Raw genomic sequence first — 27457 nt, 5'->3', positions numbered from 1 at the left:
CTTTTCAATGATATTACACTTGTTACATACCTCTATTTTTGAAGATGTGATCAAAATTATCACAAATATTCTATTTATTCTTTTTATTCTTCAGAAGATTCAATTCCAAATATTTCAAGTAGACAAAAACTGATGTATCCATTTTTTCCACTTAGACTCGTCACATACTGTACAGTCAAACCTGTTGTTATAGGCAGGTGGTCGTAGCAGATAGTTTCAATGTATAGTTGCTATTTGTTCATGTATATATGCACCTTTATGAAGTCGTTCACACAAAAGAAAAAAATATCCAGCTACCACTTTTACCCTTTGTACTGCCATTGAAGATCAAGTATAAGTATATCTACGATATCTTCCATCCAAGAAACATATTTCACTTAACAATAACTTTCAACTTTATTATAATTGTACTTGTATATGTGTGTTACAAGTTCACATTCTATTTGGTTCAAAAGTAATTTGTATTTACCTTTTGTTAATCTTTCGAATTATGTGAGAAGTGGTCAAGTTCACTTTATGATAAAAAGCATTCCCGACGAAGCGACGGGAAAATATCTCTATAAAAGAGGAATTGTATCGGCACTGCCCCCCCCCCCCCCCCCCACCCCATCCCCCCTCTCACACCCCACCCATTGCGCCCTCTAACCGTACCCCGCCCCATGGGCCCAGCCGGCCGGTTAGCCAGCCCCACCCCAGCTTGCTCGCCCTCCTGTGTTATTGCTGGTTTTGGCTGCTCAAACATTCGTCGGTTCCAAACCGCCCACATCGGACATGAATCCTGCGTGATAACAGTGGATTTGACATTCAGTTTCCTCTCTAGACAGTCTACGAATTGAGGTAAGAACATGCATTTTTCATATTCCTGTAACTTTGTGCCAGATGCGTTTGTGAGAACCGTGCCGGGCCGTGATACTGCTGAAACCAGCGTGTAGTCCCACATATGGTGATCTGCGTCAGTGTGTGTTGGTATGTGTTGGTGTGAGTGTGTCTGTTACTAAGTGTTAATGATGTTCCTTAAAAGGTCACTAACTATGCACAGCCCAGTCGCTTTCTTTACATTTTATGTGTCTGTTTGTGTGTTTAATGAGTACACGAGCTCGAGCACTGAGCATATGTTTTTGGTATTTGATAGAAACATCCTCTAAAATACTCCTTGTAGGGGTTTTACCACTGGAGTGGAGGTTTGTTTTATGGTCGATTGTCTGTTCAGACTTTGTTAATGTTAAATCCTATAACCATATTTTGAATCCATCTACAGATAATGTAGTTGATGTTGAGGTCAGTAAAATGGTTCCAATTTATGATTGTCCATGGAGAAAAGGACATGGCATGTACATCTACCTTAAATAGTTTGTTATGATGCCCAAGTCGAGGTAGGTCTGATTTAGGTGATATGTAATCCTTGTAATCAATCATGGAACAGGGTTTTTGCTATGGTGCGCCAAAAGTAACCATGTCTGTTTTTGTTACAATATCACTTCCCCGCTAATTTCTGTTTCTGTTTCTGTTCCGGTTTTGTCAGTATACTCAGAATTAATTGTACTCCACCAACGTTTGTCACAAAATTAAACTTCTACTGTTTATTTTGTTGCTCTTGATTTTGGGATAAGAATAACATTTTGTGTGATTGTGTACTAAATTACTGATCCTTTTTAACAGAACCAGACATGGTTCCTTTTGGCGTACCATAGCAAAAACCCCGCCCGTCGCCTTTATCGTGCTTAGTGTAAACACACCATCAGTGCCTTCGTCTGTCTACTCTTTATGGCCAGGATTGTGAAAGGAGAAGAACCATTGTCAGCATGGCTGCCTCCAGACTCACACAGATGCATGGCAGCCCCAAACTCATCCACCAGTCCAGCTCCGAGACCGGCAAGATCCTCCGGCCAGCCTCCCTGGTCACTCCCCACGTAGTGCCATCACCTTTGACCTCAGGGTCGGGGGTCAAGAGGCACACCAGAGGTCACAGCTTGGGCCAGATATCATCACCAGTGGGTGAGTGCAATCTAACTTGTAAGTTGTAGTGCGCCAAAAATTTTCATGGCACATCTCATGACCTGGCTTTAAAAGATTATTGAAAACTTTAAGAGTTGAATTCAGTTCTTAGCCACTGTCAAGCCCAGTGGCACAAATAAATATTTTTGTCTACAGTGTCATAAAATGTTTGTTCTGTGGTGTTATCAAAAATTTGGGAAAATAAAACCTTGCATGCATCAACTTACAATGTGAGGATTACATACCTATCCTATGTGGCTGCAATCCGTGTGGAATATGACCAAATGTAATTTCTGTGATATAAATGTCATCTCAGTTTACATACTTTTCGAAAATTTAATGATGAGTACAACTAGATTTTAAAAGTAATGTATGAATTTGGGAGTTTTGAACAGGGTTTCCTCCGAATCATGTCTTTAATGTTGAATTGCAATACATTTAGTTTTTGAAGTATACATGTACTGCACTGTTGATATGGTAATTCATGTCTATAAAAAACTCATTTCATTCAAACACTCAGAAATTTATCATTATAGGTGTGACAACCCTAATCAAAAGTCATATTTTTTTGTGTGTTTGGAAAAGGTTACCAGATGCAGATGAGCAGGGACTTCCGTGGGGCCGGTGGCCACAGTGGGGTGGCCTGGATGGGTCACCAGTATGCACGCAGCAGTCATGCCGTGGGCCACCTGCCCTCCAAGCATATCAAGCAGCCCCCAGGTATTGCCCAGGGCCGAGCGGGGAAGAACAAGGCACAGGTAAAGCAAGAACATGGAATTATTCAACTGGCTAGGAGTTGTGTGATAGCATTTCTATTCCTTCTCCTCCCATTCCTTCTTTTCATTCTCCTTCTCCTTCTCCTCCTCCTCTTCTTCCTGTCCCTCCTCCTCCTCTTTTCCTTTCTTCTTCTTCTTCTTCTTCTTCTACTCCACCTTCTCCTTCCTTTTCTCCTTCATCTTCTTTTCCTTCTGTGTCCTCTTCCTCCTCACTCTGCTCTTCTTCCTCATCATATTTTTCTTCTGCAATTTTGTTGTCATTACCACTTTGCTTCTCTTTGCATATAAGTTAGTACGAAGGACCAATTAAACATGCACCATGACAAGCTGAATTGGATGGAAGTAGTGGCTTGTCAACAGAAAAATTTTGCATCACTTTCCTCAGTCTTGCAAATTTCAAAGAAATCAATTAAATATCATTTTTTAATGGCCAGTGCAGTAGACAACGTTGTACAGACATTGGTAGAGTTCATGAAATTACAGGTGCATGTGCTACTCCACATTGAACAAGACTATGATTCGAGTACTGCAAAACGAGTAATGTTCGCATGCATTTTAATTTTGCGAATTTCGCGAGTGCCAAGATTTGCTAAATTGAAATGCACAGAAATTCTTGTCCACACTATATGCATTGAATGCCAATGGCAATTAGCGAAAAAGGTCGTCAGCTCCAAATCGCGAAAATTTCATGCCGCGAATATATCATGTTTTACAGTACCAAGGTACTTCGAGACTATACCCTAACTGGTGCTATTTTTAGTCATCATATAGCATTTAAGTAGTCTGCTTTTCAAAACCTGTTTGCTATTTTCTTGTTTATTTTGTTTGTATTATTTATTTATTCTTTTTGTTGAGCAAATTAGTACAGTAGATTTATATACTTCGTGGATGTGATATTAATTTTTTTAATCTATTCATTAAGATTATTTGGTACAGTGCAGCCAAATGGCGTTAAGAAGCTCTTGCAGTGCAGTAGAATATTATAGACATTTCTGCACGTGCATTTCTGCGCTCAACAAATGACTTTATTATAAAAATTAGTTGCTGGTAAATATACAATCCACACTACAGGACAAGCTGAAGCACAAGACACAAGTTGATGGCACCCTGGAAGGGGGCTGCAAGGAGCATAGCTTCATCACCAATGCCTACGACATCAGGCAGATGCAGGACGGCTTGCTGAACCTCTTGGAAGAGTTCAACTCTGGCAAGCTCCAGGCTTTTGGTCAGTGGCGTCATCCTGTTTTAGAAGAGTATTTTGCCCACGGTGGCTACGTGTTCGAATGAAGAAAACCATTGAGGAATCTGTGCTAAAAATGTTTATTCCCTAGCTTGAACATTTCTAGTTGTAATTTCATAGATACAGTTTCATTACAGTGGTCCGAGTACCATTCTGACTTCACATACAACTTAAAGGACAAGTTCACCTTCATAGACATGTGGGTTGAGTGAATGCAGCAATATTAGTAGAACACATCAGTGATAGTTTGAGCAAAATCGGACAATCCGTTAAAAAGTTATGAATTTTTGAAGTTTCTGCTCAGTCACGGCTGGATGAAAAGACTACTATAGCTTGTGATGTCACATGAGTACAACGATATAAAGAAAGAATAAAGAAAATTCAACATATTTCCATTTTTCTCGCATAACAAAAGAACACTCGACTTCTCTCTTTCAGAAGGCAGGGGGAATGATATTACCCTTAACATACGTCAGTAGCAAGTCGAAGAAATGTGCACTTTATTCAAAAAGTAAAGTTTTGTGAAATTCTCTTTTTATTTTCCTTATATAGTTGTAGGCATGTGACATCATACACTGTAGTAGTCTTCTCTTCCAGCAGTGATTGCGCAAATAATTAAAATATTCGTAACTTTTGAAGGGATTGTCCAATTTTCCTCAAACTTTCACTGATGTGTTCTACTAATATTGCTGCATTCTCTCAATCCTTATGTATATGAAGGTGGACTTGTCCTTTAAGAAGCATGATTCAAGTCATCACCGGCCATGCCAAATATGTTTCACACCAGTGTATCATTGTCTTTTGTCTGTTTCTTGTGGTAGGATGCAACATTGAAGATATTTTTATGCTTTCAAGTGACAGAGGTGTCTTAAATGCCAATAAAATAACCTGGTTCATTCATTTGTGGAAATTTGTATGTTATCTCTGGATGATCAAGCTTTTGCTCAACAAGTCATTGTGTTCGTAAGGCAAACTGGCAAAACTACCCAAGAATTCATGGAGACTAAATTTCACAACTAGAGAAGCACTCTGAGAGCACAGACCTCTGCCCTCTTCCATAGAGATCAGTGATTTCCAGCCATACGTATACATGCTAAAAATCGCCCGAATTCTCAATATAGAAGCCTTTTATTACATCATCAACCCTCAGCTGGGTAGCATGCCTCGCAGTGGAGCACGCACTCGCATGCCTCGCAGTAGAGCACGCACTTTATTGTGCGTTTGAAAACATCAAAATTGCGCAGCTTGAACTCATTGACCCTACCAGCCAAAATATTGAAAATCCTTCATAAAATCCATGAAAGTGTCTGGATCACTATCAAAATTTAATCATCTGTTCCTGCAAGTTTCATCTAAATCCGTTGCCAACTTTTCGAGTTATTTTGCACACGGACAAACAAATAAATGGTAACGAAAACATAACCTCCTCCCTTGGCGGAGGTAATTACTGAAAATGTGACGAATGGAATGCGACTTTCTGACCCAATGACGTTTATGAAAGAGGGAATAAAATGAAAGACTGGGATTATTGAGTGTTGACATTGCATCTTTTATTCTCTTCCCATCTCCAGATGAGCATTGCTCCTACGAGAAGATGAGCAACGTCCGGGATCTTCAGGAGAAGCTAGCCAGACTCCACTTTGAGATGGATGACCAAGTACATGCTCAGGGGTATGCTTGCTTTTCTTTTCTTTTTCTTTTTTTTTTGTTTTTTTTTTTGGTCAAGTCTGATACAGTCATAGGACACTAAACCATTTCCTCGTTTGCTTTTCCCAACCCTGTAGTGGTACAGTGCATTCTAAGTCATAACGAACATGGTTATAATGAAATATCGTTTACAATGAAGTAAAAAGCCATGTCCCAAAATTATTTTTTTTTTGTTCATTCATTCATTAATTTATTCATTCATTCATTCATTCATTCAATCAATCAATGAAATGAAAATTTTATACAATAAAGTGAAAAGTCAGGTCCCAAAATTATCATCTGTAATATATCTCTGTACACTGTATTGTTCGGCTATATTGGAATTTCAATATAACAAAAGAAAACTGCCGGTCAGAGGCCACATGCAAATGAAAGTTGACTTGTCCTTTAAAATTTCATACTGTGGTATTCTTTTTGTAGTGTATTCCCTGATACTATTTTTCATACCTGTGTTACCAGAGTCCAGGAGGCAAGACATGTGTCTTAGTAATTTTTTTATGATTTTTTCCTTTCAACTGATTTTTTGGTTTCTTCATTCACAGGGTTGAAAGCAAGGACGCAATTGCACTTGCCAATCAAAACATGGACCACCTTCTCTCAAATGTAAGCAGTAATAAAACATTTTATGTCTATACCACTGAATTGCTGGTTTCCTGATAAAATCAGTAATGATGCATCCTGAAATGTAAAAAAAAAAAAAGATAATTAAAAAAAATGAGACCAACTCAGCGGCTGATCCAGAACTTCCATAAAGGAGAGGCACCATTACAAAATTAACTCAAGAGACAACCCAAGAGACAGGCCTAAATGTTCTATGACATTATTACATGTTGACTTCTTCTGATATGATGAATAAGACTACAATTTTCAAATTGTATCAAAAATTTTTTTATAATCTTTATGTCGTATTTTCTGTACACAAAAAAAGTTCCACCACTAAAAAACAAGTAACTCTTATTGCCTTTTGTGACATCATCAACAGTAAAGTCAGCCAAAATACATGCAAGCATCACTATGCCTAATGTATTCATTAAAAAAGAAAAAATGTATTCCTTTCTTTGCCCTTTGAGCACTCAGACCGAGTGGTAAAGGGCATTATAAATACCACCTTCTATTATTATGATTATTTCCCAGATATGGAGATATTGACTTCTTTTACTTGAGTAAAATCACTGTTTTAACTTTGAGGTTGTATTTTTCTTTTACTTCAATCTGCAGCTGGACCAGCTGAGTATAGCAGTGTATCCTTTTGTTGTCTGTGTATATCGTGTGTGTTCATCATGTCTACTGGATAAATGAATGTTTGTGTGTGTGTGTGTGTGTGCATGTGTTCCAATGAGAAACTTCTTGATCAATGCATGCATTTCTTCCATTGTGTGCTGTCATGTCCCATACTGTGGACAATGCTGCAATTGATATGTATGTGTACTCTGTTGCAGTGAAGGATGATTTTGATATGTGCATGTAAGTGCAGTTTCTGTGATAACGCGATCATTTCTTGATGATCATAGGCCAACCTGTCTTGCGAAAGTCCGCAACAATAGCAGCTATGTGGAATATATTATAGCAATAACAGCAAATATTCATAGATTGTGATTTACCGTATTCTAACTTGTCAAGTGAAGGAGCCATTTCTTGTAAGTTATATTCATGGATGATATGGGGCAATAGAAAAGGTTTATACAGTATCGAAATTAAGACATCAAAATTCACCACATCCCCAAAATGCACCACGGGATTTAGATTTGATAAGGGGGTTAAAAGTCAATCCTTGATTCTAAAGGTATAGATCAATAAGCATAGATTAAGGGGCATATTTGAAGGGCTACATAGTTATCAAATTACAAGGCAGAGGCATCCAAACCCACAGTGTATAGCAGTCATATTGATCTAGTCTATACAATGTACATCCAACACATCCCTGAATATGCCTTGACTACTTGTACCTCAAACAAGACGGAGTTTGCATCCCGCTGGAGAAAACGACATCTTTGCTCCAGAGCCCAGGATGTAGTGCCACGCCCAGGGATTGGTTTCTCAGAGACATGGATTACATTCCAACCACAGCACACGAGCAATGAGCTATTTGGCGTCAGGATTCCACACGCTTCATTTTCATTCCTTTTGATGGAGACAGAATAAAATGCGGATGGATGATTGTTGGGTAGACATCAAACCCAGTGAAGAACTACCCACCCATGACATGGCCCTGGGGTCAAATAATCCAGGGGCAGATCCAGGAGTTCCAGAAAGGGGGGGGGGGGGGGCGCAAAAAAATAGGGGCTAATATAAGGGATAATAACATTTCTAGTGGTCATTTATAAAAGAAAAAATACTGAATCATCTTAGAAGCAGAACGTTATGACCTGCCCACCTGCACAAACTCAGGTGTGGATCCAGGAATTCCGTAAAGGGGAGGCGCCTTTATACAAAATAAGGGGGGGGGGGGGGCGCGCACGCACCCCCATTTTCTCTTTTTCCTGTTGTTGTTGTTGTTGTTGTAACAAAACATAAAGAGGGGGTGTGCGCCTGGTGCCCCCCACCCATACCAGACTCATTCCTGTTCATTCTTCTTCTTATTTTTCTTCTAGCACTACAGCCTTCTGTAGTGAAAAGTCATGTCTAATATGTTTGACACAGATTATATTGCTGTAGATGTTGCAAGAGCATGCACACTACAGTGTATGAGCAGAAGTTTTATAACACTCAAGACAGTTTAAAACAGAATGATGCATATGCATAAAAATACCTTTCCCTGCGTATTAAATCTTTATAAAGGGATGAAACACCTCATCTCTCTTTTAGGGGTTGATAGTGCTGCTGAACAACCTACAACACCCCTTTGTAAATGTTACTGTGTACAATCTGCAAGCTCTACTTATAATGTTTTGTGTGTGCGCTTGTATTTGTTTTTTACATTTTATGAACATACATGACTGTATTTCAGAATACAATATTTTAAAGTGCAATACGTGTGTCGTAATATCACTGTCTATGCTATATGCTTCAATGATTTATTTGTGAAAATTATTTCAATCTTATAATTTACAAAGTTGTTTATCATTCCAAATGGGGTGTTTCATAATTTGTGAAAAACAGGGAAGATAAGAAACAAGGCATATCAGGAAGGCCAAAGGCACATTCTATATGTGGGAGAAAACATACGGAATATTCCATATGAAGGGTTTGAAATGCCACTGAGGGACTTAAAAACCTCCCCCAAAATAGCATCTGAATTCCTGAGGGAAGAACATTCTGTGTATTTTCCAACAACATTCATCATCTGTTATATGATGTGGGTTATTAAAAAAACACTTGAAAATAACAGTCAGTCTCACCTAAGTCGACCTTGCACAAGTCAAAAAATAGGCTACGTCAAAGGAAAAATCCTACCCGAGATGGACATAAACACGTTAATTATATTGTGTAAGTTGTAGGATTTTCTCTAGTCCCTTTGGGTTAGGGTCAAGCAAGGTTGACCAAGGCTCATACCCTGATGATCTTGTGTTTTCCATGGTGGCCATTGTCCCAGCATGCAAAGCACAGGTTTTGCACATCATTGCAGTGTGTACTCCATCACATTAGATGCTGCTTCCCTAAATCACAATTCTGAATGCATTGCAACTTACTTGATGCTCTCTTTTTTAAAGGTTTATGTGGAAAATAAACCTTATTCCATTAGTTGCACTCTAAGAATACATGTATCATTCTTCCATTGTTTGGTATCGTTTGCCATTTGTCTGTACATGTACCCAAAAAACTTTTCTCGCATGGGGGAACATCCCAGTATGTTCTACCCATGGGAAAACATCGTGGAGTGTTCTACTCATGGAAGAATATCCCAGAATGTTCTACACATGGGAGAACATCCAAAAATATGTACATATGGGAGAACATTTCAGAATGTTCTACCCATGGGAGAACATCCCAGAATGTTGTCCCATGGGAGAACAGCCCAGAATGTCCTAACCATGGGATAACATCCCAGAATACTGTAGGAAGTCTACTTTTGTTTGATCGGGTTTTTACAATTGCTGGCTGGTATTTGACTAACCCATATATTTCTATTTGTTTGAAGCAGTTTTCATCACTCAGACCTCATTGTTGATGTCAAGTTGATGATTTGTGTTACTGCCCAGCAATTTCTACATTTAATTTCAAAAGTCTAAACTTGTGTAGGCAATTTTGAATTATTCTTTCCATGTCTCAGAACTTGGCTGACTTATGTTGTACATGTGTTTTATATATATATATATATAGGGCCCATATGAATATGTCTGTTCCGTGTGATTTTGGATAACATGTATTTTTTAATAAAGGTGATGTATTATAATACCATTTAGATTCCTCTTCTTTGTTTTTTGATGTCTGATTTTGTGCAGTTGACTGTTAATAAAACTACAGGTATCATGTTACGACAAGGTTGGACAGTCATTAGCTGGTATAGCAAGGTAATTTTGCACATCCAATTCATTTCATATCCTTATGTTTTTATTCCTGCTACAGGATACACAATGTAATGGGTGAATTTCAGCAGTCCCAAGCAGCTTGTCCCTTGTATAGCAACAACAAATTTCACATACAAAGGCACAACTCTCCCATTGGTGTTTGAATAAAAATGTAGTCTTAAAAACATGAATGATTTGAAAGATAACAACTACAACCCCTTCCTCTTCAAAAGTAATTACTGTCAAGTAATAACAGCAATCCATAATATGATGCTAAGGATATTAAACAGTAATGCTGTGTGGTGGAATACAGTAATGTACATGTACATTGTATTAAGATTAGAAAACTAGAGAAATCTAGTTATATGGAGTGCCAAAGAACCATGAGATACAGTACCTTGTTTTATCAAGTCTCTTACTAGACAGGGGTACAAAAACAAAGAAATATAAAGAATTGGGACCAGCAACAATCACTTTGTTATAAGAGGGTTTTGTATATCAGACCACTTTATAAAGAGGGTCTGTCCCCACTCCTCTTCAGCTTTTTCTCATTTCATGACGTTCAAGAATGCAACACAAAATTGTAAAGTTCACTACTGCACTGGATTGAATCGTCTCATTTTATTCTCATAAAAATAATGTGATGGCACAATGATACACAAAAACATATCAAAATTGATATTCAGTTGTTAAACAACTTCACAGAAGATGGTCCACTCTTTGGAGCACCCATCTCCTTCCAATTATGACACAACTTCTTAACACCCACAAACAATTTTCTCCCATTATTTTCGTCTTTTCACAAACAAGATATAGAGCAGGACAACCAGCCACTCTCAAATTGTAAAAGTCTTCATAGAATCCTATAATACGTCTGGACTTAAAATGCACTACAAAGTTATAAACAAATCTGTATTCCTGCAACAAGCATGTGCATTTTTTCTCATTTTTGACAGAGTTCATTTTTGATAGCTGCTGATCTGCAGGGAAATCAAGATTGATTGTTTGAGCCCTTAGTTAAAATAAACAATCATCATGATCCCGAATAAACCTGAATGAACTTGAATTTTATCCTTTACACAAGAAGTAAAGGACTATTATATACTACAAATTAATTCCATCACAAAACTAATACTGTAAAAGTGGATATTTTCGCGTGACTAATTTTTCGTGCTTGGCCGGGTCGGTAGAGTTTAGCGTGTTTTTAATTCCGCGGAATCAAGACATCACGCACAGGCAATATGGCAAGCAAAAATATTCGCGTGCTAGTTTCTGGTTGCGCGAAATGCGCAAAAATTTGAACACCGCGAAAATTTCCACTTTTACAGTATTTGGAAAGGATAGTGATATACAACAGAAGTATCACTGAAATACACAGTGAATGTCCTTGAGGCCTCGAATACTGTACGTGTAACTTGTGTCAAGTCACACTTTAAATTGGATGCCTACCATCCAATGGAACAAGTTCATAATGATGTGTGTACTGTATACGCTGTTATTTTCGCGTACAGATATTTTCGCAAATAACAAGGTTGCAGACATTTTCGCGAGATGTTGTTTTCGCGAACTGATGCCGACACTTACCGTTAATGCTCTATCAACGAAGCGCATGGAGGCATTTCGCGTGTTGTTAAATTCGCGATCTAACTGTGATTTGCAAAATTCGCAAAAATTAAACCCTCGCAAAAATAACAGCCTATACCGTATTAGGCGGTGAGGTTGTCGGCGTATGCGTGTGTAACTATGTCCTCAGTTGTGCGCATGTATATACATAACAGCACAATTAGTGCAAATAGGCCAATTGTTCTCAAAATTTGTGACCAATATGTTTGCAAGACTTAATAAATTCTCCCTAGAATCACCAGACAGTAGAACACAATACATGTAATAGCTGTCACATGTTCCAAAGAGTGAATCTTTTCCTTGCATATTTTCCTTGCATATTTTTCTTTCCCGACTCAGTGATAGTTCTTGGATAGACTAGAGTCATACATGTAAGATGTAAAATAGCCGTCTAATTAAAGGCTCACAGCATATGTGTTAATTTCTCCTTTTCCCCCTAGAAACAGAGAAATATGGCCATATTCAATGTTTAAAAGGAGTTAGGCACTCATAAAATAGACAAAAAAAAAAGATAAAAATATTATTGATCACTAGCTCATTTGTGAGCAATACAAACACAAAATATATGTTTGATGATTAGTAACACACACACAAAAAGACACAAAAGCTAAATCAGAGTTGAAAATTGTGGAAGGACTGCTCCCTGAAATACTGAACGGGAAAAGATCAAGCTTGTTGATGGAGCCAGGGGGGATTGGTTCATTACAGTCTTGAGAGGCCAGGGCAGAATTTCTTCACGACACGATTAGATGTGAATTTAGTAGCGACTTGATCTTAAATTTTCCTTGAGATCCACCATCACTGCTGAGTGACCTGCAGACGATTTTCAGAGGTGCTGGCTGTGGAATTTGAAGTGGTCCTCCATAAACGTTGCGATGAAGTAGTAGCTGTGGTCGTAGCCCTGTGGTGGGAGAAACGTCAAGTGAAGAAATTAATATTCTATATACCGTACCACCATTACAATGAGGTCAGATACAACACAGAGTTATTCATACTGAAGGCACTGTATGGGCTTTCTTTCAGTATCCCTTGTACAGTTTTGGAGTGCATGCATCAGTATTATTTCTGTACAATTGCATCTCTAAAATCCAGCACATATCAAAGCTAAATGGTTGATACATATTTGTGTTCGTCTATCAAATATGTAGCACTACAACCACTGAGGTATCAATATATCCTTTCAATCTTGAGCTAAACTGGATGCATGCTTTTGGTGAACATTGGGATCATATCGCATTAAATACCCTTTGCTACACACAAAATTTCATGCCACACGGTAATTGCATATTTCTGCAGAAATTGCCTTAGCTGTACCCTGCGTTCAAAGGTTTTACTATACATCTATGAATCCATGCAGACAAGAACTTGCGCTTGCCACTGCATTGGCATGCTGGAAAAAAAAACCCCTAACACACAAAAACAAAAACAAAATGAACTATGTGGACACACATAGGTTTCTCTGAATGACCAGTTAGGCATAAACTCTCTTGCAGTTTTCAACAAATTTTTTTCAGTCCCCTATACACCACCATACTTCAAAATAAAACAACAACTCTACAGCAACGAGGTTTCTTTGAGAGGCAGGGACACTGCTTGCATGGCTGATGATTAGAAAGAGATGAAAAGGTGAAATCACAAATAATTATATAACAAATACTGACATCTCACAAATAATTATAAAACAGATACTGACCTCTCACAAATAATTAGAAATCAAATACTGACCTCTCTCAGATTCATGATGCAGGCTGTCCGGCTGACTCGACATGCATCCACAAAGTTCTCTGGCAGGAGCTGCTTTTGGGTGTAGAAATTATCCGCTTGGCCCTGGGTATGGTTAATAACAAGGTTGAGATACAGTGGCAAACAGTTAATTGTTGTGTAGTACCGATGTATAATACTGTATACACCATATATTTAGCGAGTCTAAATTTTCGCAAATCAGAACTTCCCGATGATTTCGTGATTGGCTAAATTTGCGATCGTGGAGTCCTGTACGGAAAGGAGAAATGTACATGTATACGCATACGTCACATTCATAGCGTGATCAGAGTCAATATTTTTTTGTGTCTTTAATTTCAGGAATAGCACCCGACTCGCGAAATCTGCAAAAATAAAAGTGTCGCAAAATATTCGGCATATACAGTATATAAGACAGAGAATACAGGCTTTTGAATGCACATTTTAACTTCATTGTACATTGATAATATAAACATAGCATTTTACTATCTATTTGAAGTGCAATATGCAAAGGTTAAGACCATTTCTCCATTTCTGAGCAGAGGTTGGGGAACTGTCAGGGGAAAAAGAGTGTGTTAATGTACAAATATTACCTTCCTTCTACAATCATGAGCAAAAAATATTATTGCACACGGATAACTGTCATTCATAAATTATCAAAATAATGTAACGTACAAATTTTCAACAGTCAAAATTCTGGCACAAGCCCTTTGAGAGTAGGGTGTATACAGCAGTCCTGTATACTAAGATCCTTTTAAAAGTTATGTCATAAGTTATTTTGAACAAGATGTAGGTGGGAACCTTGTCTCAATGTGCAGTTTGAGACCACTGGAATTGGCTCTTGTTATATCAGGAATAAAAAAAAAAGAAAAAAGGAAAGGGCCCCACGAAATTACCTTGTTATATTACATATCTTGCTTTATCTGACCTAGTTGTAACAAGGTTCCGGTGCAGAGCTATGAATTGCTAATTAAGTCACAGTACAATTCAACAATTTCTTGAGGTAATCTTCACTCACTTGATCGATGAGGATTTCCCTCGGAGCTCCATCATAGGCCTTCACCAACTCACATGCATCATATTCCTGCAAAAGAAAAGAAAGAAAGAAATATCATGAAGGTACAGGCAACTCCTGCTACAGCAAAGTCCTTGAGACCAGCAGTTTTCTTTCATTATATCAAAATTTTTGTTATATCCTAACAAGTAAAGTGTATAAAGATATCTACGTAGATGATAAGTTTAGACCCTAAATGATATTTTGTTCTGTTCAAAATTTTGTTATTACCATGTTTGTTATAAAGCGAGTGCACTGTCCACTCACATGTACATCCAATGAAAATATGTGCTCAGAATATAGTCATATTTGTTTGCAATTGGATCAAATTTCCACATAATACCCCAAATCTTGAGCACTCCTACATTTCATACACACCCACACTGCATTTAACCTATATTCAAACAAAGTGTGCTTTTTCATTATCATTTAAACAAAGATTTTCACTAAATACTATCAATTTCTAGAAGTCTTCGGTCTTCGGCCCAAAAGGTCGATTATGCAATCAAATATACAAACAAAATTGATGAACGAAACCAAAAAAGACTTGACTAGGCATACCACCAGTTAACAGGGCTGATCCACGTATTCTGTTAAGGGGAGACGTCTTTGCCAAATGTAAAGGGGGGTGCACGCAACCGCAACCCCCCAATTTTTTTCTTTTTATTTCTTCTGTTTTAACCAAAAACAAAGAGGGGGCGTGCACCCGGTGCGCCCCCTTTGGATCCGAAACTGGATAACATCATTCAGCTCAGTTCGGGATTAAATCAGCACTTGTGAAATGACATGGCAGACTGCAATGATTGCAAAGAGATCTTACAAATGATGTCCATGAGTTTTCAACATGTAATTCTTGGCACTAAAGATATGCTGGATAAGTCATCATTGTAGTCTTTACTACTCACTTTCCATGTATTTTCATCAGGTCCCAGATATCCATTAAAGGCCTTCTGTCCCCACGGGCAGTTGATGGGGTTGCAGATAGGAGCAAAGGCAGAAACAGACTGAAAAAAAAACAACAACAGACAAATGAGAAAGTGTATACAATAAGACAGTTAAAAATCCATCTATACTGACCTGAGATGTGTACTGTAAGAAACTTTCCAACATATCCATGATGGGGCAACACTACAAATTAACACCTACAGGAGTACAATATAGCTTTGCCAGCTTCATGACCTTTATTAGTAACTTTTTATTACAATATAATGAGGAATCATCAGAATGAGGACTGTATATGAAATGAACACAAAAATACCAACAATGTATAATATACATTTTTTTTCAGTATTATATTATGATACTGAGAAAAAAAAATTAAATACAGAGAATTCAACAAAAATTGTACTTGCCAGATAAGTGTATATTCATCACTGTCTTACTGTAAATCAAATTGTGCTGTATAGATATATTAGAATCCTAACAAAAATGTAATAAACACAGCTTTTCTAATATTCTGCAATACTTGGACAAGCATATCAAGGATGCAGACACAATATGCACTGCTGCCAGCAGATGGTCTTCTCTGCCTCCCCCCCCCCCCCAAAAAAAAGGAGTAATGGTAGAGCAACCCCATCAAAATATCACAAAGCACCAAACCTTGAACTTGTCTGGATTCTTCAGGGCGATGATGAGGGCTCCGTGTCCCCCCATGCTGGGGTGGAAAACAAAATGGTGGGGAAAATGACTAACAGACTTGTTGGTGGAGTGCAGCATTTCTTATGTCAGATTCTCAGTTTGCTCTGGAAACAGTTCAAAGAGTATATAACTTCACTCTACACAGGATCCATGAAATTGTGTACTTACCTCTAGTTTGCATGCTTTACATGTCGTACGAAATGCTTTTGACCACAAGTACATGTACTAGTACATGACCCTTAAAGATATTAATTTTTACCTTAAATATGGAAAACAGTTGTTTTCTTCAATGGCATATTGCCTGCAATTTTGTTTGCCTTTAATTTCTTCATTTTATACACTTGATCTCTTTGTGACAGTTTCCTTCATGAAAGAAGTCACAGATGATTTTTATCATATCATTCAAACATTTTCCAAAAGGAATCCCCAGCAAACAAATGGAACTTATGAAGGCAAAATTGCAGTGTAATAGCCAGCATTTTAAATCACTAGATCTAGTTTCATTATCACAAACGAACTGGATAGTGAGCACTGACTCAGGACACAGGGATTATATTTTCCAAAGGTAAAATGGTGACATACTTTCAACAGAACTCTAATAAGGAACACTCACCACCTGAGCATATATGTTCACAAACAGACTTGCCCTAGTGTATGTTTCTGGGGCCCATTGCATAAAAGTTACAATTATGGTAACTTTGCCATCCAATGGTAACTTCCATTGTAACAATACTCACCAGCCAATCAAAATCAAGAATTCCATGGAAGTTACCATTGGATTGCAAAGTTACCATAATTGTAACATTTATGCAATGGGCCCCTGATTTATCTTCTTTACTGAATACTTTACTGTTCTTTATTTTGTTAAGTTGATGTGTTTTTTTCCCCAGAAAAGAGGCAAAAGTGAAGGCACTTTAGTAATGATATTTCCTTTCTCGCAAAACAGGCATTTAGCTTTGCATAGACCAGTAGACTGCATGAGCCTAGCTACACTTCCTGATTGCATAGCATATTGGCATTCATATCTTCTCTTTTTAAAATTCTTACCTGTGTCCAGTTATTGCCACTTTCTCAGGGTTCACAGGAAAGTTTTGGACGATGAGGTCAAACAGCTGAAGGAAAATAAAACCAAACAGAAAAATGTATGTAGAATATAGTTTTACAAAAGCTACATGTAGAACAGAAAGTAAATTTAGAAAAAAACATACAGAATGATTCAACAGCAAAGCAAATTTAGAACACACAGCACACTTTGATTGAAGTCACCAAAGTCATGACAATGAGTCATACACTGCATTTGAGCACTCTTGTAAAGCGAACTGTACCATACCATGCCCATGCCAAAGGAGCATTCGAACACTCCTTACATGTACCATACCCTACTGTATCAAGCCAAAAGTGGACTACTTCCTGATGTGCTCCAAAAGGATATTAAAAGCGTACCAAAAGTTTACATGTGAAGAATGCACATAACATGCATATACATCATAATGCAAAGAGTTCATTCTCTTTATTTAAGCACATCTGTAAGTAGTTTCAGCGCGCCAGGTGAATGACCCTCTTGCTACAAACTGTGTGACCCCCCTCTAAAAATAACTCACAAGGTACACCTTCTCAACAGAGCACTTGAACGCTCCAAATCTGGCACATTTCAGTATGGTATGCTTTGGTTCAGTTTGCTTTGGTTCACTTTAGAGCGCTTGAATACACCCATAGATATGATCAGGGAAACGGGTTCTTTGCAATAGCTCTGAGAATGTCTATTTCACAGAGGACAAAAGAGGACAACTGTACTTAAATTTCAGAATATATATATGTGGTGCTGGGCATTCAGTGAGATATTATATTGATATGCATGCTTTCAAGGATTGTGAAAATTCACATTTTCAGCATAGAATACAGAGCTTTTTTCCCTCCTATTTTGAGCAATGAATGTCATTTCACCAAAAACAAATACAAACAAAATCAATGACAAATTGGTGGGGAAAAACCTCCTGAAAGCTAAAGCAAAATAACCCACAGGTCACAAAAACTGCTTACCTCCTTGGTGACGTAGGAATACATGCGATAGTTTTTCTTCCACTTTTCCTCTGTGGCATCCACGTAGAATCCCGCCCCAGACCCAAAGTCATAGGAATCATCTTCTCCTTCGATGCCACATCCACCTACAGACAAACAAACAAACAAACAAACAAATAAATAAATAAATAAATAAACAAATGAATGAATAAATAAATAATAAAAACAAAATATAATATACAAACAATTATGTCTTAAAAGGAACCTTCTTCTCCATATGGTACAATGTGCCTGGTTGAACCAATTTGCTGACTATTGCCAGTTACCTGGGGCAAACCACGAGGGGTTGGCATCAGCTGCCCATTTTCTTGTGTGAGTAGGTAGCACCCTGCTCTTTGTGATGAATGAATTAATGAAGTGGGAGCTATAACATGCATGAGCTGTGACCAATTTTTGTCCACGGGACCTCAATTTAATGTCCCTTCTGAGGGACACAGTGTATTGCCTTATACTAGAGGGGACGGTATGATTTCCCACAACATTGCTCAGCTGGACTCTGGAATTGAACTCAGGTCATTTGGATTGAGAGGCACACACGGGATCGACTGAGCCACATCATCGCGCTACAGAGGAACCAAATCCAGTTGATACTGCCCCATCTGTAATACTCTCACCGTTTTGCATGCAAATGTGAAAACATGACTGCTATATGTTTCAACTACAGGATGGATTTAATGCATGAATTGACCTCTAAAAATTAATAACACAACAAGTTTCATTGCTTCAGAAGAAATTCATTGGTTGAGGTTTCACTAACAAGTTTTCATTCATACCCGCAGCGCTTGCAGGAAACTTGGTTTTTAAGAGCTGAATGTGATATCCTCACACTTGAATTCAGACTCACTGACTCCAAATTAAGACAAAAATATAACAAAACAATATTTCTGCATACCATGTCAAAAACAGAAATTGGAGGTCATCACTTATAAGAGTCAATCATCGTGACAATTTAAAGAGTTCCTGTGTTTCCATGACAACTTACGTGGGCTCGTGTCGGGGCAGACTACAATCATGCCATACTGGGCTGCCAGCCGCTGGAAGCCCCCCTTGGTGGTCACGTTCTGGTCAGTACATGTCAGGCCTACCAGAAGAAGAGCAGAAACACAATATAATAACATACCAATAATCAACAACTACTAAATGTCAATATCATTATCAATACCATTTCTGCATTTATGTGTATATTCATTATCATTACAATAATTATTGCAATATTACAATATCATTATCTTATTACTTTTTAATTATATTTCATCATCATACAACATAATAATTAGAATTATCAATACTATTTCTACAATGAAAACAAGAATGAATAAGTAAGACCCCGTTTGCAGTGCGGGGCTGGGCCGCGGCTCGGCTGCGGCCGAGCCCTCCTTCATTTCAGTGTAAATGCACAAAAAGCCAAATGCGCGGCCAAGATTGGACGCGCATTTGGCCACGCTCTGAAGATGGTCTTGGCCGCGGCTTGGCCGCAGCCGAGCCCGGCCTTTTCTCAGTGTAAACACAAACTGGGCCAAATGCGCGGCCAATTTTAGTCTGGCTTCCAGACCCTCTGCCTGTACCTTTTTCGCTATTTAGGATATTAACCCCCTCAACGTCGAAAACTAGTATAGTTTAAGGTGGCTTTGTCCTCCTAAGGATTTTTCCTTCTGCAAAGGCCTTTGCCCGAACGGCGACTTCGTCGCCACGAAATCCAGTTGGCAAAGGGTCTGAAAACCAGACTTTACCAAATTGCGTTTGTTTACAAGCAGAGCGCCACTACGACAAAATATTGAAAGGTTTGAATTAAAAGCGCGGCCGAGCCCGGCAGTGTAAACGGACAAAATTGCGGGGCTCAGCCCCGCAATTGAGGCTGGGCTCGGCTGCGGCTCGGCCACGGCTCGGCCCAGCCCCTCACTGTAAGATGAAAGGTTGATAATCCATCCAAAGTAGAATACACATACTGGCTTTTTGTCACATAACATAATCAGAATCTCCTTCAGTAGCATTTATTATCCAGAATCTGGAGTATATTATAGCTTTCAGAAACAAGGAAAAACCCTCCCTACAGTGTCCAGATAATAACATCATTTAACAGTGATGCTCTTTCTACATTTCTTTCATTCTAGAATTCATTCTAAATTCAGACAGATGGATTGCATATTTTCTATCCAGTATTCTCACCTGACATCTTTTTCTTTTCATTTCATTGACTTATTGCATTTTTTTGTGATAGTTCAGGGCCCCGTTTCATCAAAAGATGTAATCTATTATGAATTTCCTTACCACGCAGGCTGCCATAGACTTTTGATAGAAATCAACTATTTTTATAATCAATTATAACTCTTCATAAGACAAGGCCCAAATGTGACCCATGTGTTGTGGGACTCTGTGCCTGTTGAGCTACTGATGACTTTGCTCCTTGTATAACGGATTACTCCATTGTTTGTGAAGAGACTTAAAATGTTTACACGAGGATTACGTTTGCTGGATGGGTGCATCTAGACTCTATTGGAATCCACATTCTCTGAGCAGCTATGCATTTGAATACAATTCACATCAAATACATCACAGCCCTCCACTTCCCGAGTCATTTAGTCGACTGTTATGGGTCTCAATATGACACTTTCACTGTTACTCTGCTTCTGATTGAAACATTTGAAAGCAGCCACAGCCACAATATAAATATGGATTGGGTGAAGCAGCAATATCAGTACAACACATCAGTGAAATATTGAGGGAAATCGGACAATCGATTTGTAAATTATTAATTTTTAAAAGTTTCTTTCCCATCAGTGCTGGATAAGGAGACCACTACACTTCCATGACATCATTATAGATGACAATATAAAGAAAATATAAGAAGAATTCCTCAAAATGTCAATTTTCATGAAAAACACACATTCCATCAACTTGTTACTGGCAGATATGTTAAGGGTAATATTATTACCCCTGCTTTCTGAAAGCGGTAAGTCAAGTGCTCTTTCATTATGCTAGAAAAGTGAAAACTTTGAATCAATATTGATTTTCGTCAAACCTTCAATGATGTGTTCTAATGATATTCTAGCTTTCACTCAATCCACATTTAATATTTGGGTTTTGGTTTCCTTTAAAGTACATGAACTAATCATGCCACTTACCAGACAGATAAATGAGTGTTGGGCAGGTTCCACTTTCAGACTGACTGGGTAAGTAGACTGAGAAAGTCATCTTACACTTGCACTCCGAGCTAAGCAAATAATAAAGCAAAACAAAACAAAACAAATATCCTCAACACATACAACGTCAGTAAAAACTGATAGCATGGCTTACCTGACACAAAATCATGATACACAGCACGTAAATATTATTAATCACAAATCAAAACAAAATTATCAGTTAATTGGTTGACTGCATGCTGGTGATTCTAATTCATAACTACCACTGGTACATTATAGCATACATAGTTCATTTGTTTGTTTGTTTAAAACCTAGCTTTTTTTAACCAATCATGTCCTTGGAAAATTTTGCTGAAGAAATTATTATCTTGTCCTTACTTCAGAACCTCTGAATTTAATTAATTGCATAATTTTTAGGAAAATTCCTAAGATTAAAAACCGGTTACATTAAAATCAATTAAATCTGCACAAAATAAGCAAAAGGTTTGCAAAAAATTGACAACTCAAATTGTATTATACCAACACTACATTGACGGGTCCTACATTCACATCAATCTGTTATTACATCAGCTGGGGAAAAAAGTCTTCTTTTTTCGGCATTGTGAGCTAGCTAGGCAAGACTCTGCAATGTAATTCCGCACCTTTCATGCGAGAAGACCTTTTGAAGGCCATTGAAGGACTTGTTGCAAGACACTTCTGTGAGGGCAGTCATCTTGAATCCTGAGTGGATAAAAACAAATAACAAAATCATTAAATCATGCCCACTGAATCACATTGATACCGGTACACTGAAAGTTGTCATGTCTGATTAAGTGAAAAAACAAATTATTAACAAATCCTGAACTGTGTGTGGAATCACAATTTTATATAATAAGTCATGGAAATGTAAAATCATATCCCAGACAACAAGATACAGACTGAATTTTCGTCAGCAACAGCAGGTATTCATTGGTTCTAGACAGAAAAATCTGTCTGTCCGGAGGAGTCTTATATAATTTTTTTTTTTACTTTTACGGCTCTCCTCCATAGGAGGGGATGTGAAGCCAGACGCAGTCTCCTTGGAACATATACCAGACAACAAGATACAGACTGATCTTTCAACTTTCGGTCTATAATAATTCATTAGCATTATACCCATCAGACAACAGCAACGCTGCACACTGCAATGCCACTGGTCGACGCGGTCCTTGACCAACTGTCAGACCATTAACTTTTTCAGGGTTCAGGAATGGACCAGGAAAAAAATTGAAAAACTGTCCCTACTCAGCGGCGGATCCGGGAGGACCGCACCGGGCGCAAGCCCCCCTTCTTTATTTTTTGTTTGAACAAAAGAAATAAAAAGAAAAAATGGGGGAGGGGTACGTGCATTCCCCTTTAATTTTGTAAACACGCCCCCTCTTTACGGAATTCCTGGATCCGTCCCTGCTAGTGCTACTGCTACTGGTCTGACTGACAGGTCAGAGTCAGACTAGATCTATTAGAAAAAAAAAGAAAATGTGTTAAATTTACTTTATAGACTGAATTAGCTCGCAACCCTTCAGACAACCAGCTTAGAGCAGTAGCAGTGAATCTACTGAATGCTGACTGGAATTTTGAGGTAGTGTAGACACTAATTCCTTGCAGGACCATGGTTGGTTGTGCTTAACTAACGTTAAAACTAAAACAAAAGAATCCTATCATGACAGGCTAAAATCATGCATAATGCCATAAGTTTAGGACACGTAGAAACTCTAATCATTTGATTTAATCTAATTTTCAGTGTGAACCTGACTGCTCAAATCAGGCCAGGTTTGGACATCAAAGTCGCTTAGTGTGTAAACTCACCTCGAATTCCAAACAATCGGATGCTGGGACAGCTTTCAAAGAGTTGAAGTCTCTTAGGAACCTTCTTCAAGAAAGGTAGACCTGTCCTGAACATTGATCGGACCAGTACCGAACTGCACTTTATGCTTTATTGCCGTACCGTACCTGGAGCGTCCCCGGGAAGTCACGCCTAAACGTCTACGAGCTCGAGCGAGACGATGCTACACTGTGTAGTTTATATGCACGTGCATGTAATGTAAAATGCACTCGGCTGCCACAACGCCTTCACAGTGCGCTAGCGCTGTTAGCGCGTGGGGAGCGTGACCTCGCCAAGGGTACCGGTGGGCGTTTTTTTTTTAAGACGGCACAGATTGGGGCATGGCGCGTGTTAAACCTACCGGTAGCGGTACAGTGTCAGCATCGAAGGGGTAAGCAGTGCACTTCCGGGATGCGTGTTTTTTTTAGACGGCACAGATTGGGGACCCTATCCCTTAAACGTACCCTAATCATAAAGCTAACCATCAAACCCTAACCCTAACCCTAACCCCAACCCTAACCATAAACCCTAACCCAGCGTTTTTCCCATAGGTTTAATACGCGCCATCCCCCAATCTATGCCGTCTTAAAAAAAAAAAACGCCTCCGGGATGGAGATCATGTGATGCCCTAAAATGCATCCAATCGCACTCTTTGGTGTATCACATTTTGTAACCCTTCGTTTCTTTTGGAGGTTGGACTGACACTGTTTTTACGTCTCTCATGTTATTGTATGTATCATGGCGTGGAGTTATATTGGAGGACAGACCTCCTTTTATATGCATGCAGAAACGAAAATTAGCGACCGATCGGAAATGTAAACAAAGCGATGTCCGATGAGAGATGAACACCTGAGACGGACTCATGAGCGGTGCGCGCACCTACTTATCCACGCCATGCCAACGGGCACGTTCGTTCGTACGTCATTACAAAAGGTGTATTTTGGGTCGTGAACATATCATCACTAAAAAACGACGTTTCACTGCACTGTACATAGTCACTCCAAAGATCCCCGCACACGCACACTCTTCCTCTGCAGATACAAAATTGTACCGTAAGTGTTATCACTCTTTATTGTATTCTCACTTCTTCTAAAGAAATTAGGGAAGCTTTTATGCTGCCTTGCATTGATCATCCGATCTGACCTACACGACCTACTACGCCACCACGCCACAGCTGCTGTGCACAGCTGCCGAACGGGCGGCGGCCGGGGAATCCCACATCAGCATCAGTGTCCGATCATGGAGCGATGCTCGTCCAGCTACTCAGGAATCACGTACATTGTAGTAGTAGTATCAGTGCACAGCACATTTGGCAAGTGCATGCATGGTAGCTAATTTGTTGCATCCAGAGACAAGAGTAGCAAATTCGAGTGAGGTGTGAGATTGATAAGAGCAGATACTTTAACAGTTACGTCTCTACACCCAGCCAGGGCCAGGTAGGTAAGCCCAAGTAAATTTAAGTTGAAGATAAAATGGAGTTCCTGTTGAGATGCATTTCACGGAGTGAAACCATGATTCAAATTTCTGGATATTCTACTGAGTCAGTGTGATGCTTAGGGAGCATTATAACTCATGTTTGATTACTAGAAGTAGAACGTCAATTTAGATGAGAACTGCAGTAGTGACTCTTGCAAAATAACAGCTCGTTTTTGAACGGAGGATTTGGTCTCGAGTGCATGATTCACAACGCCATTAGTTTGACTCGACGGGTTACCGCGACAATGCAACATACGAAATAATTATTACATGATTACTGTAAAACATGTTATATTCGCGGCAGTAAATTTTCGTGAATTGGAGCCAATGGCCTTTTTCGTGGCATGAAATTTTCGCGAATTGCCACTGGCGTTCAATGCATAGATCTATATCATGTATATAGTGTAGACAAGAACTTTCGTGTGCATTTTAATTTCGCGAATCTTGGCGCTTGCGAAATTCGCGAAATTAAAATGCACACGAACATTCCTCGTTTTACAGTACTAGGTAAGACATGAGAGCACTTTGGGGCGAGTAAGTCTCACAGTGTTAGTTATATGAAAGGTACTTTAACCCGAAACACAAACTTCAGGGAAACTTTGTAAAAGGTACCAAAACTTTTTACTTTTGAAATGTAAATAAATTTACACTACCGGTAATTAACTCCATATCGATCTTCGTGGCTTATAATAATTGCGTATGATACATCTCCAATCTCTGGGAAGAAGATCAAGACATTCGACTCTTTGAGGGTACATTTAGATAAAGTCCAAGACCTGTAACTGTTAGAAACCGTGTGAGAGAAGGGGCAAGTGGTTTTCTGGAGGAAGGGAAAGAGGATTGAGGCTAGAATTATTTTCCATTATCATACTTTTAATTTTGATTGCATGTTTATCTGGTATGTAAGTCGTATTTAATCACTCTCAAAGACCATATTGACATTTTTTATTCATTTTTTTTTTCCAAACATCTATGAACATACAGAAGAGAAGATCAGTTTTAGATAACCCCGGGGCGCTCCTTGTACACAGTCATACTGTACACATCAGTTATATCTGGTCGCAGTTAGTTTTAGAGAGATACTTGGGGTTGTGCTACCTCGCATATATATTACTGTAAATTTTTTCACAGCCATTGCCTCAAATATTTACTAGGTTCTACATATACATGTACCTGTATAATTGTTTCTAGTCACAACTGAGCAATGGGGTGATGCTGGGTAATGCGAGGGAACTTTCAAAATGTGGTGAGCCAGGAAATCACAGATCAGGTTGCATGGGGACTGCCTTTGATCAATGAAATTTTGCATGTAATCTTCAAATGAGAATTCAAAAATTTTTATAACAGAAATATTTTAAGGATGATTTTGAAGCAGGCATACAATGAAAATGTGAAAATAACTCTCTTGATGATGTCCAGTTTTCTAGCTGTTTTCTGTATATCAGGGGTTGTTACTTTTTAGAGATATATTAAAAAATTGTGAACAAGAGATCAAAATTCACGTTTTATGGTAGAGGTCAAAATTCACGTTTTATGGTTTTTTGTTCACTTTCTTGCACCACAGAAAATGATATTTTATGACCAGGAACCATCATGACAGACATACAGGGCTCTGAGAACCAGGCTGGCAAATTGAAATCCGGCGCCATGCCAACTGCGTCCTCTGGTGGGGCTGGGAATGCGACGCCCAATGGCAAGAGGGTGTGGCAGCTGTTTGGGATGCGTAGGGGTCAAGATGGACAGTCCAGTCTGAAGCCTGAGGACAGGCAGGAGTGGAAGCAAGTTCAGAAGGACCTCCTTAAATTCGAGCAGAATCAAGACCAGGGGGCTCAATTGCTAGAAGTTGGCTCTGGTATGTTGTTCTTTGTCTGTTGTGCATATATGCCACATAGTGCCTACCATAAGTACCAAGAGCTTTAAAGGGATGGTATGGTTATTGGTTGAGTTGAGGATTCAGCTTTTAACGTTTTGTGAGATACCGGTACTAAGAAACTACTTTATGAAATGTTCCAGAGCATACAATTCTTAGAGAAATTCAAAGTTTATTTGACAAAATTTGGTTTCGAAATGACTGAGATTTCCAAAAACAAAGTAAATCAAATTGATTCTAATTAATTGTTGGTCCCACTTTTTATTAGGATCATTTTTTTTTTGTTGATATCTCAGCCATTTCAAAACCGATTTTCATCATATAAACTTTGAATTTCTCTAAAGATTATATGCTCGTGCACATGTCATAAGAGGTTTCTCACTGTCTCAAAAAATCACCATAAAATACGGTTGGAAACCAGAAGTCCCGTCTCAACTGAAACTATACCATCCCTATAACATATCATGGGGTGAGACTCGTTTCTTAGGACAATTCAACTTCTTAAATGTTTGATCAAAAACCACAGCAACAGAACGAGATGTGAGTAGATGTGAGTAACAAATAAAGCATCAGACAGTATATGTTTGAATAGAAAAGTGTTTTTTTTTTTTTTTTAGGTAGACCAGAGGTCTTGCTTTGCACAGATACATGCATGCATGCAAGATCATGACTTTTCAAAACAATCATGTTAACATTGTCAAAAATGACCAAAAAATCATGAGAAATGCAATTTTTGTAAACTCTCAAAATTTGTTGGAGAAAATGAGAATAGTGTGCCACCTCGTGCTTTCTTTTGAGATTTGAAAGGATGAATACTGTGTGTTGTTTTTC

The 27457-nt window shown here is 38.6% G+C and overlaps 2 protein-coding genes across 2 annotated transcripts; one reads left to right on the top strand and one right to left on the bottom strand.

The window, feature by feature from the left end:
* The first annotated feature begins 723 nt into the window (after positions 1-723).
* On the top strand, positions 724-7759 carry LOC139742574 (uncharacterized). The gene is made up of 8 exons (XM_071653104.1): positions 724-837; positions 1773-1995; positions 2581-2753; positions 3843-3996; positions 5583-5682; positions 6261-6321; positions 6937-6959; positions 7675-7759. The coding sequence occupies exons 2-8, from the start codon at positions 1803-1805 to the stop codon at positions 7730-7732; spliced, it is 762 nt and encodes a 253-aa protein (XP_071509205.1). The 5' UTR covers positions 724-837; positions 1773-1802; the 3' UTR covers positions 7733-7759.
* A 4621-nt stretch (positions 7760-12380) lies between these two features.
* On the bottom strand, positions 12381-23408 carry LOC139742573 (S-formylglutathione hydrolase-like). The gene is made up of 11 exons (XM_071653103.1): positions 23265-23408; positions 22082-22160; positions 21423-21511; positions 19283-19381; positions 18262-18386; positions 17269-17333; positions 16183-16237; positions 15489-15587; positions 14548-14613; positions 13515-13616; positions 12381-12690 (listed from the first exon to the last, which is right to left on the bottom strand). The coding sequence occupies exons 1-11, from the start codon at positions 23356-23358 to the stop codon at positions 12616-12618; spliced, it is 948 nt and encodes a 315-aa protein (XP_071509204.1). The 5' UTR covers positions 23359-23408; the 3' UTR covers positions 12381-12615.
* Positions 23409-27457: the final 4049 nt, after the last annotated feature.

Source organism: Diadema antillarum, unplaced genomic scaffold (genome assembly GCF_040938485.1).
Source record: "Diadema antillarum isolate AM-2024a unplaced genomic scaffold, OU_Dant_1.0 seq00001005_RagTag, whole genome shotgun sequence".
In the NCBI taxonomy this organism is placed as follows: Eukaryota; Metazoa; Echinodermata; class Echinoidea; order Diadematoida; family Diadematidae; genus Diadema; species Diadema antillarum.
Note: the sequence above shows the minus strand (reverse complement) of the source record. Positions and strands in the feature narration are given on the sequence as shown.

Coding starts and splice junctions, on each gene's coding strand:
- LOC139742574 (XM_071653104.1), top strand. CDS start 1,803: ATGGCTGCCTCCAGACTCACACAGATGCATGGCAGCCCCAAACTCATC. Junction 1,996..2,580: donor CCAGATATCATCACCAGTGG/GTGAGTGCAATC, acceptor TGTTTGGAAAAG/GTTACCAGATGCAGATGAGC. Junction 3,997..5,582: donor TGGCAAGCTCCAGGCTTTTG/GTCAGTGGCGTC, acceptor TCCCATCTCCAG/ATGAGCATTGCTCCTACGAG.
- LOC139742573 (XM_071653103.1), bottom strand. CDS start 23,358: ATGTTCAGGACAGGTCTACCTTTCTTGAAGAAGGTTCCTAAGAGACTT. Junction 15,588..16,182: donor AGAATCCAGACAAGTTCAAG/GTTTGGTGCTTT, acceptor TTTTTTTTTCAG/TCTGTTTCTGCCTTTGCTCC. Junction 13,617..14,547: donor GGGAAATCCTCATCGATCAA/GTGAGTGAAGAT, acceptor AACCATACCCAG/GGCCAAGCGGATAATTTCTA.